General features: G+C 40.2%; 1 protein-coding gene and 1 long non-coding RNA gene across 9 annotated transcripts in view; one reads left to right on the forward strand and one right to left on the reverse strand.

The window, feature by feature from the left end:
* LOC143688875 (uncharacterized) overlaps positions 1–147 on the reverse strand; it is a 183,561-nt gene extending 183,414 nt beyond the window's left edge. Inside the window, exon 1 of the long non-coding RNA XR_013178346.1 lies at positions 73–147. This is a non-coding gene — a long non-coding RNA (uncharacterized LOC143688875). The remainder of the gene's footprint in view (positions 1–72) is intronic.
* A 67-nt stretch (positions 148–214) lies between these two features.
* Positions 215–13,163, forward strand: part of MTDH (metadherin) — a 117,048-nt gene continuing 104,099 nt past the window's right edge. For 7 of the 8 annotated variants that reach the window (XM_077167284.1, XM_077167289.1, XM_077167287.1 and 4 more), the window contains exon 1: positions 215–951. In XM_077167284.1, the coding sequence (XP_077023399.1) occupies positions 571–951 (381 nt within the window). In that variant the 5' untranslated portion in view covers positions 215–570. Of the gene's footprint in view, positions 952–995; positions 1,164–13,163 lie in introns of those variants that run through there. The other variant, XM_077167292.1, reaches the window with a different exon arrangement.

The following is a 13,163-nucleotide window of genomic DNA, read 5'->3' on the forward strand; positions in this document are numbered from 1 at the left end:
GCTTCTGATCCCCAGCCACCCCGCGGAGGTTTCTTACAGTAAACCCCTCCCAGTCTCCAGCCTCCAGGCCACCTGGTCCTCAAGACTCCGCGCCGCGGTAAGACCCAAACTAGTCACAGCCAACCGCAGTCGCACCGTGGTAGGCCGAACACCCCCGCCCCACGTGACCATAGCGCCCCGCCCGCTCGCGCTCACGTGACCCGCGACCCTGCCCGTCGTCCCCCACGCTAGGCGTGGATCGCCGCCGCGTCCGCCATTGTTCCGCCGTGGGAGGACAGCGGGACCCTGGCACTGGCGCCGAGACGCCGCTTAGCGGCCGCCACTGGAGAGACTCTCTCCCCTCTCCCCCTCCTCCTCCTGGCGGCAGCGGAGTAAAGCCGACTAGGGGGAACCTGGGAACCCCCCTCTCTCCGTGGTGGCAGCGGCCGGTTCCCGGTTCCGGCGCGAGGGGCGTCCGCGATGCGCTCGGTCTGAGACTGTCCGGCCTGGCCTTTCCTTGCATTCCTTAACTATCCCACCGCGTCTCTACGCCCTAGTGACTTCCTGCGAGTCCCTCTGACAGGAGGGAAGATGGCTGCACCGAGCTGGCAGGACGCGCTGGCCCAGCAAGCTGAGGAGGGCTCTGCCCGACTGCGGGAAATACTCTCGGCCGGCTTAGGCTTTCTGCGCACCGAGCTGGGCCTCGACCTGGGACTGGAGCCGAAGCGGTACCCGGGCTGGGTCATCCTGGTGGGCACGGGCGCGTTGGGTCTGCTACTGCTATGCCTGCTTGGCTACGGTTGGGCCGCGGCTTGCGCTGGCGCCCGCAAGAAACGGAGGAGCCCGCCCCGCAAGCGCGAAGAAGCGGCGTCCGCGCCGGCCCCTGCTCCTGACGACCTGTCCCTGCTAAAGAATCTCAAAAGCGAGGAGCAGAAGAAGAAGAACCGGAAGAAACTGCCCGAGAAGCCGAAAGTGAGTAAGGAAGGAGCGGCGGTAGTAAAGGCGAGGGGCTGATGAAGTGGGTCGGCGTGAGAGACCCGTGAGCGGAAGGCCGAACCCCAGCCTTCCGCTGGGAAAAGAGTGAGGTTAGTCGAGAGCAGAGACGCAGATCTCCTAAGGTGGAGGAGATGCTAGGTGATCAGGTTACTTAGGGAATGGTGGAAACCCAGGAAAGTAGAGGACAGGTAAGGAAGACCAGTTTGGAAGAAGGAAGTTAGAAAGTCTGGAATATGTTTAAATAAAAGATCCCAGAATTTAAGCCGTTTTCGGGGACCGTGGCGGCCCGAATACTAACCTTCCTTCTTTGAGGCCTACAGGGTAGCCTAACTTGTGTAGGTTAATAGGGCTTTAAGGTAATATTGGTAAGTTGTGGAAACACTGCCCCTGGAAGACAGGTGCTATATCAAGTCACACTGAGACTGTAGCCGGTGGTGGGAATACGGTGAACTAAATCTCCGGGGTTTACAGAGAGTTAAAGGTGCCCAATCCTAGACGCGCTTCCATTTTAGTTGGGACTGTTAAAGGGAAATGGTTGCCCACTCTTGTTCTGGTGATTGTGGCCAACAGAATCCTAACCTGAGCAAGAGGGAGTTGGTTACCTGACGTAGTTTGGGTATTTGGCCCTATGAGAGAAAGCTAAGACAAGTTCACTGAACTTTTTGTTTACCCGGTGAAGTGGGAGGTTTTTGAAATAGAGTGAAAGGCTATGACAGAGCAGAATGGTGGAGGCTGAAAAAGAGTCAGGTACTGGTTTACTGGACCACGTGTGGAAGTGTTAGAGAACATTGCATCCGTTTTCTCATGCCTTCATGTTTTATTTCTACATTCTTTATTGCGGATTTCCCATGGTTCTCCCGTTATATCTTTCATAGTTTTATTTAATTTTAAATACTCACTTTATAGTTACGGAAATTGGAGATGCAAAGGATTGCAGAAGTAGAAATAACTTCTACCTACTTCTAACCTACTTCATATCTACTCAGTTTAAAGCTTTTCACCCTTTCCATACAGTTCAGCCAACCTATACCAAAGCCCCTTTATGTGAAGTGTACTCTGGTGTTTGGTGAGCAGTGCAAGTTAAACCCACAGAAATTAGATTGTTTTATGGAGACTAGTAGGAGACAGACAAATACAAAATAATTCTAATATAGTATGGTAAGTGTTGTAGAGTTGTGTGTGACCAGAGTGTTATTGAGGTTTGGAGAGTTGGAGACTAATACATTGGAGAGATTTAGGAAAGGTATTGGGGGAAATGGGATTTGAGTTGAAACTAAAGTAAATTTTATTACTAATCACTAATACTTTGTCAATGTGAGTAGTACTTTAGGCTAGGAAAATAAAAAATAGAACAGATTTGGAGCATATATAATTGTATTTTAAATTTGTAGAGAGCTTTAAGAGGATTATCAAAAGTAATGTTATGGTGGAAATAGAGGACCTGGCTATTAAGAAAAAAGGTGATCTTGAAAAAAGAAAAGCCACTTACAGTAAGCCTAAGCTCCACGTGGATGAAACAGGTTGGGAAATTTTCAAAGCCCTGTTTAGGACGTCTAGAATTTCGAATAGACTTGAGTAGAGAGACAGGTGCTCCAAGAGCCCATCTGAAGTGCATCATAACATTCACATGACTCATGTGAAGAAGGAATGCAGATTCCTGTGCATGCTTATTCTGTGAAAAGTGCTCATTAGACTTAGGGTCTGTTTCCTCTTCTCCTTTTCAGTTGAGTTAAGGAAGGGGGCAATGAATTCGTAAACCCTAGTATTAGCTTTAGGGAGTGGAGCATGGAAAGACTGATTGGATAGTTGAATGTTGTTGGAGTGAAAAAGTATCTTTGCCTACTGAGTGGTAAAGGTGTATTGAAGACCTTCAGGTCAATCAACAATTACAAAATTGTGCTTTTGGAATTATTTTAGTAAGAAATAGATTTTACCTTACCATACACATACAAAAAAAAAACTGTTCTGTTTTTCTTTATTGCTATTTGTGACCCACTAAGTTGATTTTACATTTGACTGTTGAGGAGCGACCCACAGTTAAAAAAAACTCTGCCTTAAAAGGTTAAGAAGTATAAGCTGCCATTTATTTAGAGCTCATTGTATGCCTTGCACTGTGTTAAATATTGTAGAAAAGCAGAATACTGCTTGCAAATTTAAGACAATAAAAGGAATATGATATTCACGTCTCATCGTGTAAAGGATACAAAAGTAAAAGCTTAGTTTTTCCCCAGGGACCTTTTTATTCCAGTTGTGGAAAAAAGTATACGCACTTTAAAAATTAGCAGTATAACCCTAGTATGGGCTGAGATGGGCATGAAAATCCTTATTATTGAAGTTGACTTTCAAAGTGGGTAGGAGCAGTGGGAGAGGCCAAAGAAATAGCAAAGCCCCAAGGGAAGAAAACTTATTCTGTCAGGCTGACAGGAATGGGGAACTGTATACATTTGAGTAATGCATTTAATCTTACTCTAGTTAACTAATTTTGTTTATAATAAATTAAAGGTCTTAGTCCAGTTAAAATACTACAGGATTCCTCAAATTGTTATCCCTGATAACTTGCAGTAGAGTTGGTTTGAATGCTTATTAAAATTTGTAGATTCCTGTGAGCCCCACCACAGATCTTATAAATTCACAATCTCTGGAAATGATCTGGGGAATCTTCATTTTTCTCAAGGTCACTTGGTGAACCCTTGCCTCTTAGTTTGGAATCACTCACTAGAATAGGGCCATAAGATCCATAGCATAAGAGATCTTTCATTGGAGTTATATTTGATCTTAGAATGCATCTCTTCATTATTCCATTATTCTACTGTACATTTTACCATCTATTTACTCTGATTCAAATCAATTCAGTGATGTAAACTACTAAAGTTTCTTTGACAGGACATTCTATGTTCCTTTTGGACATTTTGCTTAAATATGATTTTATTTTTAATTTTCTCTTAAATCATTCTAAATTTTGCAACTCAGATTTTCACAATTTGTTTCTAATAGCTTGTTTTTTATTTAGAGTAGGTAGTGGTGGAATTTAAAATTTTTTGTTTATTTGAACCTGTTTATTATAATTTTTTGAAATACTTATATCAGTTTGGTTTTTATCCTGTAATATATCTTGTCATTGGTCTTTCAGGGCACGAACTGCTCTTTGTTCCCCTCCATAAAAGTGGCGGGGGGTCACTTTTTCATTGGCTTACTTCTTAGCATTTTGGAAATCATTATCTAGTAAGTAATTTCCATGACATCTAGCCAATGTGGAATCTTATAAATTTTTTCACTTGACTTTTAGTGATCATTTAGATGAATGTCTTTATCAACTGATGCTTTGAGTATCAACAGGAAGCATATACCAAGATCAACTTCAAAGAAAATTCATTTTATGAACAAGGTATTTGTGTATTAGTGTGGGGATTTTCATAATAACTTGCCATAGTTTACTCATGATCTACAAGCTCCTTGAAGAACAGAGTAGTGATTTGTTTTATTTGCTGCTATATAAACTTGGACTATGCTTAGCGTACAATAAGGGATACCCACAAAAATATTTGTATAATTTATTCCTATTCTTAATGCCTGGTAAACAGCCTTTTGAGCCACTGTTTATTTTTGCAGTGGAAGATGACTGTTTGCCTCATCTGCTACTGCTTTCCTTCTCTGGTTATTAATTTTGTAAGATCCATTTTTCTACAGCCAGTAAATTCTTCTAATGGTATGCAATGTCTTTTATAGTCATTACTTCCATTCTAATTTCATACTACTGCCCCATTTTAGGACTTTAGGACCTTTTGCTTCTAATCTCTTTGTTGGCAGTCTGTTCTACCCACTCCTCTTAGTTGAATCTTTTAAAGCCCAGCCCTGATTATATGACTTCATCATACGTTCTTCTTTTCAGTGGTTTCCCCATCACTTATTGAATAAAATACAAAGTCCATGACTTGGCACTTAAGCCACTTCTTAATGTAACCCCATCTTAGATTTGTCCTCACCATTACCACGAAGACAAGAAATACTTCTGCTTAGCTAGATTTTTGTGACTCTGTCCATATTATTTTCTCCTGTTAGAAGGCTCTTCTTCCTGTCCCTGTACCAGTTTCAGTTTCTCCTATAAGGCCCAGCTGCACTTCCCCCAGTATCTCCCCACCCCTCATCCCTACTCTTTTTATATGCTACTTGTAATGGCTGGTATAATGTGTTAAATTTAGGGAAAACTGTGCAGTTGTCATATTTGTAAGTCAGATGGTTGACTATAAAACGGTCATTGAATAAGTACCTGAATGTCTGCTCCTTACTGTTTCAGCAACATGCAGTACATTGTTAGTGTGCTACAGACACAGAAGGTATGCTGTAAATAGTAATGGAAAGAACAGATCAGTATATTAGTCTGTATCTTTAGCGGGACCATTCCTCTGATCTCCAGAGTCTTATGTCCAGGTGTATACTTGACATCTCCACTTGGAAGTCTGACAGTTATCTCAAACTTGAATTTGTCTAAAACAGATTTCATAATTCCCTACCTTCTCCTAGTCTTCCCTATTCAAGCCAAAAATGAGTCATCCTTAGGTTTTCCTTTTCCTCATCTCTTCCTATTTTCATCACCTCCTATCTCATCCTTCAGCTAGTACCATTAATTTTATCTCCAAGACATATTCAACTATTCTCCAGTTCTCTCACCTTAGCTCAGGCTACTATTCTTACCTAAACTGCCGTACTAGCCTTCTTTTAATGCCTCCAATTCTTTTCTGTACATCCTGTTAGGAATTTTTAAAGAAAAAAATCACTAGCCTGCCTAAAATCAACACTTAAGTAGCTTTTGCATTTAAAATATATCTAAACTTCTTTTCATGGCCTGTATGACCCAACATCTGCTTATATTTTCTCAGCTGATTTTACTTTCCTCTCATTAGCTACCTCCACCTATTTTACCTTTTTCATTTCTTCAGGCTCACAACCCAATGCTTGCCTTTACATGAACTGTTATTAATGCTCTGAAACATTCCAGTTTTCTTCTCACTATCCTTCAGATCTCACCTTAATGGTCACTTTCTCAGAAAAATCCTTCCCTGATGACCCTATCTGAAATATGCTTCCCCTTCTATTTTCTGTCTTAGCCTCTTGTGTTTCCTTCATAAAACTCATCACTGTAAATTTATTTATTCATTTGCTTTTGGGAGGGTCTCTTTCATCAAGCAAACAGTACCTATAAGAGTCTTTGGTAATTATTTGTTGCGCCAAATGCTAAATGAAGTTGCTAAAATGACGTCTCACAGTTTGATTGGATGATTTATTATTGAGCTAAATAAATTTGTCATTTAAGATATTCCCAAAAGGGCTTTTTTTTTTTTAATTCCTAAATAGTGCATCTGCTCTATTGTCCCAGGCAATATTAAAGATAAATTATATCATTTGCCTCCTGTAGGGTTTTCTCTTTAAAGTCTCTAACTCCCTTAGTTCTAATCCTTAAAAGAATAATCATTTGATAAAATAACCCCAAGTGATAAGTAAAACACATATTCCTAATTTTGCAGAAGAGGAATCTTGAAATTCAGAGTTTAAATGACTTATTTAAGGTCATAGAACAAAGATGTTTTGGAGGCAAAACAGTATCCAGATCTCTAGTCTAAGAACTCCCTGTTATTTCCATTATACTCCTGTGGTTTCGATAGCATGTTCCAGTATAATTGCATTCATAGAACAAATTTAATATTCCTAGAGGGTTATACTTTTCTTTGTTGCTTTTAAATTTTACTTTTTAAAATCAAAAGTATCTACTGAAAACTAAAGTAACCTTTACAGAGCTCCAGAATTTTTATTCCATTTGTTTGAGTATGTGAGACTACATTTTCAACTTTTCATTTTATTCTGCCAGAGGCCTAGCAGGATACACTTTAATAGTTCTGACCGAAAAGACTTTAATAAAATTGTGTTCCTCTTACTCAGATACCAAAAGCAGTGGGAAACCCTCTGAACAATTGTTTTGTTGTGCTTTGACATTATTGATTAATATGCTATTCTTGAGGTTATGGAAGCCTCGAAAATATTTTAAAATTATTATTCAGGCAAAGTCAAGAGATCTAACATACAGTCCATCTAAAGTATACGATCGTGGCTCACTGTATCATATAGTTGTGTATTCATCACAATGATCATTTGTAGAACATTTGCATCACACCAGAAAAAGAAACAAAAAGCAAAAACTCATACATCCCTTACCTCTCCCTCTCATTGAGCACTAGTATTTTAATCTACTCAATTATTTTTACTCCTATTCCCCCATTATTTATTTACTTATTATCCTTATATTTTTATTCATCTCTTCTGAACATTTTTAAAATTTACTTTCTCTCTAGGTATGCTAGTAGTTTTCAGATGTTCCAGCGAGTCCCAGGATTCCAGAAGTCATCCATCATGACCCAAGAAGTGCATGGTTATCAATCTGGTGAATTGCTTGTAGTCCCTATGTCAGCTCCCATCAGATTTTAAACCTTGAAAATCAGTGGTCTGTTTAGTTTTCAGAGACTATTTTAGCATAGTTGACCATATGGCTAGTATTGATGTCATTCTTTTCCCCATCATGTTCCTGTCCATTAAAAGTACCCCATACAATGAAAGGGAGTGGTAAGGCGTATAGAAAAAAATAGGGGAAACAAAGACTAAAATATATTGCGAAGATGGAAATATTCTCAGTCAATGAGATGGAGGGGTAAGGGGTATGGTATGTATGAGCTTTTTTCTTTTTTCTTTTTATTTTTTTTTCTGAATTGATGCAGATGTTCTGAGAAATGATCATGGTGATGATATTGTGAGTTTTTGATTATATGCCAAGAATGGAATGATCGTATGGTAAGAATGTTCGTGTTTGTATGTTGTTATGTTTTATTTTTTTATTAGTTGATAATTTCTGGTTTTTTTTTTTAATTTTTTAATTTTCTTTTTTTTAATACCCAAAAAACACCAAACAAATGCAAACATTCCTGTTTTGATCAATCTGTTCTACATATATAATCAGTAATTCACAATATCATCACATAGTTACATGTTCATCATCATGATCGTTTCTTGGAACATTTGCATCTATTCGGAAAAAGAAATAAAATGAATACAGAAAAAAAATTTATACATAACATACCCCTTACCTCTCCGTTTCATTGATCATTAGCATTTCAAACTAAATTTATTTTAACATTTGTTCCCCCTATTATTTATTTTTATTGCATATGTTCTACTCATCTTTTGACAAGGTAGATTAAAGGAGCATCAGACACAAGGTTTTCACAATCACACAGCACATTGTGAAAGCTATATCATTATACAATCTTCAATAAACATGGCTACTGGAACACAGCTCTGCATTTTCAGGCAGCTCCCTCCAGCCTCTCCATTACATCTCGAATAACAAGGTGATATCTACTTAATGCGTAAGAATAACCTCCAGGATAACCTCTCGACTGTTTGGAATCTCTCAGCCATTGACACTTTGTCTCATTTCACTCTTCCCCCTTTTGGTGGAGACGTTTATAATAATAAAAATAAAAGTACTCCATAGCCCATGACAAACTCTGGAATCTGTCCTGTAACCACTTGTTGAAGAGTGCTTTGAAAACTATTGCTTTTTTATTTCTTTGCTTTGTATATATGTTATACTATACAATAAAAAAAAAATTTTTTTAAAAAGGTACCTCAGAACAGTCCTGGTACCATTAAGGAGATAATTTTTGAAATACTGAAAAGAGTTGAATTTTTGGCTAACTGTTTAGAAGGCATAGTGATCTCAGGAAATATAATTAAGATTTTAAAAATTTGAATTATCGGTCTTTCAGGTATTAAGAGTTTTTCAAAAGTGGGGCTAGATGGAGGGAGGGAGTACAGATATAGGTGAAAAAAGAACTGAGGACCAAGATTGCGAGAGCCCTCTAACATTAAGAGGTTATGAAGAATAGAAGGAATCTGCAAAGGAGATTAGGAGGAAAACCAGGAGCGTGTGAGTCTCTGGTAGTCAGGTAAAGAAGGGAGTCAGTACTTTTGGGTAAGATGGCCAAGTAGGTTGCTGGAAGCCCATCCTTCCTCCAAAAATAGCTAGTGGACAGGGAGAAACTGTCTGAAGCAACAGTTCTGAAACTCCAGAGGCCAGAGGAGCACTGTACAGCATCCAGGAAATAGCAGGACATGGAGATTGATGGACTGCAGTGAAAAAAATTGAGGGAGGGTGGGCAACAGTGGCTCAGTGGCAGAATTTGCACCTACCATGCTGGAGACCAAGGTTCGATTCCGGAGCCTGCCCATGCCAAAAGGAAAAAAAAAAAAAAACTGAGTGAACCACACCTTCGTCTGTGCTGGCTGCTGCAGATGGAGAGGAACTGGAGGCCTTCCTCCCTGGGAACATGGTGTGGTGGGTAGAGGTGAGGCAGTGCTGTGTATCGAGCGTGGCTTCTGATCGGTGGGTTTGGAATGCTGGGTCCTTAGCTTTGAATCGTAGTTCTAGCCTGTTCCAGTTGTGGTTCTCTGCAGATATTGTTTAAACACTGTCCCAGCCAGGGGTAGAATCTGTGGAGGTTAAGAAAAATACACTCCCTCCTTAGGGTTGTGGGGAATAGTTTACCCAAGAGTGATTTCTGCTGGGCAAGCCAGGTAAGTGCAGCTTCAGGAGACAGAGAAGAAAAAAGCTTTTTGATGTCTTGAATGACCTTCTCCCAAGAGCCCTTTGGAACTGGTGTGCATCTGCTTTGAGGGCTCTGGCCCTGTTTTGATCAGTTAAACATGGACAATTGTAAAGATCTAGAATGAGTTGAACCAAGTGTCAAAGAAGGGCATTAACTCAAAGCCAATCAACAATAAAACCCTAGGCAAGAAAGAAACTGACCATCAGCATAAAGTCAAGATAAATAGATAAATAGATACCAAGACATTAGCAAAAAAATTACAAGCCATGCTAAGAAACTGGAAATTATTACTCAGTCAGAAGGAAAATATAAAGCCAGAGGAGATGCAGAATTTGAGCAACTAATAAGAGATGTTCAGACAAATCTCCTAAACTAATTCAAGGAGATTAAGGAAAATATGGCTAAAGAGATCAAAGATATTAAAAAGACAGTGAATGAAAAGAAGAATTTGAAAGCATGCAAAGAAAAATAACAATTTATGGGAATAAAAGGTACAATAGAAGAGATTCAAGTTATACTAGAGGTATACAAAGTAGATTTGAACAGGCAGAAGAAAGACTCAGAAAACTAGAAGACAGGATAATCCAAAATTATACAAGACAGAAGAGCAGGTAGAAAAAAAAATGGAAAAATTGAACAGGGTCTCAGAGAATTAAATAACGGCACAAAGAGCATAAGCATATGCATCATGGGTGTCCCAGAAGGAGAAGAGAAGGGAAAAGGGGGCAGAAAGGATATTGGAGGAAATAATGGCTAAAGTTTCCCAACTCTTATGAAAGACTTAAATATACGTGTCCAAGAAGCACAAGGTACTCCAAACAATGAATCCTAATAGATCTGCTCCAAGACAAATGCTGATCAGAATGCCAGATGCTGAAGGTGAAAAGAGAGTTCTGAAAGCAGCAAGAGAAAAGTGATTCATCACATACAGGGGATGATCAGTTTTAAGATTGAGTGCCCATTTCTCATCAGAAACCATGACGGCAAGAGGGCACTGCTATAATATACATATATATGTTACTGAAAGAGAGAAACTACTAGCCAGTAATTATTTCAGTAAAACTGTCTTTCAGAAATGAGGTAGGATTTGCAGCCCATGTACTTAAAAAACAAACAAACAAAAGCAAACTTACCAAAAAAATCAACCAATACTGCTGCAATAATAGGATAAGCACATGGAAAAAGAATGAAATGTGACCCCTACCATACAGCACACCAAAAAAAAAAGAAAAAAAAAAAATGAGGCAGCGTTTAAAGTGTTCACAGATAAACAAAAACTGGCGAAGTTCATCAGCAAGAGACCTGCCATACAAGAAATGCCGAAGGGAGTGCTGCAGGCTGAAAAAGACAGGGGAGAGAGGCTTGGAAGAGTCAGTGGAATGAAAATTATCAGTAAGAATATCTAAAAGGGTAAAAAGAGAAACAGTAAGATATGACATATGAAAGTCAAAGGGTAAAATGAAGTACTGCCTTAATAGTAATAACACTGTATGTTAATATATTAATTCCCCAGTTCCCAGATTGCCAAATTGGACTTTTAAAAAATCCATGTATGTGCAATCTACAGGGGACTCACTGTAGACCCGAAGGACAGAAATAGGTTGAAAGTGAAAAGATATTCCATGCAAGCAGTAACTAAAAAAGAGCTGAATTAGCAATACTAATATCAGACAAAATAGACTTTAAATGCAAAAGCATCAAGAGGCTATATATATATATATATATATATATATATCTTAATAAAAAGGCAGTCCACCAAGAATACAAGAAATAACAATCATAGATTAAAAATACAACACTAAAATCAAAAGCCTGCTATCCACCTGGAGGAAATAGAAAAAGAATAACAAATCCCAAAGAAAGCAGAAGGAAAGAAATAAAGATTGGAGCAGAAATAAATGAAATTGAGAATAAAAAATCAATAGACTCGGACTTACGGAGAAGATGGCGGCTTAGTAAGACGCGCGGATCTTAGTTTCTTCTCCAGGACAGCTACTAGGGGAGTAGAAACGATACAGAACAGCGCCCAAAGCCACAACAGAGATAAAAAAGACAGCGTACCCCATCCTGGAACGGCTGGCTGGCTGAGAGAAGCCGCTCGGGTGAGATCGCCGAGGCGCGCGGGCTTCACCGGGCAGGGCGGCAAGCGGCCGGAGTCACTCCCTTCCCCCTTCCCGGGCCGGCTGGGAGAATTGGAGGGGCGGTCCCCTGAAACCGCGGCGGCTGGCGCCCACACCACGCACGGCCCCCCGGATCAACTGAGAGAATTGGAACGGAAATCCCCAGGCCGCGGAGAACAGTGACGGGTGGGGGAGGCCCCTTCCAAATCTGTGACTCCCCGGGAACGTGTACTCTCCCGGGCGGGCCGCTGCCACTGGCGCACTCCCGCCACGCTTGTCACCCGGGCGACTAGGAAATTTGGACGGGCGCTTTCCCGGGCTGCGGCGGCCAGCAACCCTTCCCGCGTTCGGACCCCGGGCTGGCTCGAACTCTTCCAAGCCTCTTTGGCTAGCGAACCTCCCGGATGGCGAGAGTTTTCCAAAGTTAAAGGTCCCACAGCACCTTTTACTGGTGACACCCGCAGACAAACGTGTGCCACAAGCGCCACCTACTGGGCAGGATAAGAAAAACAGAACCCAGAGATTTCACAGAAAAATCTTCCGAACTTTTGGATCCAATACCCAGGGAAATCTGTCTAAATGCGCAGATGCCAACAGAAGATAACGGGTCATGCTCAAATAATTGAAAATATGGCCCAGTCAAAGGAACAAACCAATAGTTCAAATGAGATACAGCAGCTGAGACAACTAATGTTGAATATACGAACAGAAATGGAAAACCTCTTCAAAAACGAAATCAATAAATTGAGGGAGGACATGAAGAAGACATGGGCTGAACATAAAGAAGAAATAGAAAAACAAAAAACAAATCACAGAACTTATGGAAGTGAAGGACAAAGTAGAAAAGATAGAAAAAACAATGGATACCTACAATGACAGATTCAAAGAGACAGAAGATAGAATTAGTGATTTGGAGGATGGAACATCTGAATTCCAAAAACAAACAGAAACTATCGGGAAAAGAATGGAAAAATTTGAACAGGGTATCAGGGAACTCAAGGACAATATGAACCGCACAAATATACGTGTTGTGGGTGTCCCAGAAGGAGAAGAGAAGGGAAAAGGAGGAGAAAAACTAATGGAAGAAATTTTCACTGAAAATTTCCCAACTCTTATGAAAGACCTAAAATTACAGATCCAAGAAGTGCAGCGCACCCCAAAGAGATTAGACCCAAATAGGTGTTCTCCAAGACACTTACTAGTTAGAATGTCAGAGGTCAAAGAGAAAGAGAGGATATTGAAAGCAGCAAGAGAAAAACAATCCATCACATACAAGGGAAACCCAATAAGACTATGTGTAGATTTCTCAGCAGAAATCATGGAGGCTAGAAGACAGTGGGATGATATATTTAAATTACTAAAAGAGAAAAACTGCCAACCAAGACTCCTATATCCAGCAAAATTGTCCTTCAAA

The sequence above is a fragment of the Tamandua tetradactyla genome, chromosome 6, assembly GCF_023851605.1.
Source record: "Tamandua tetradactyla isolate mTamTet1 chromosome 6, mTamTet1.pri, whole genome shotgun sequence".
NCBI classification, from domain to species: Eukaryota; Metazoa; Chordata; class Mammalia; order Pilosa; family Myrmecophagidae; genus Tamandua; species Tamandua tetradactyla.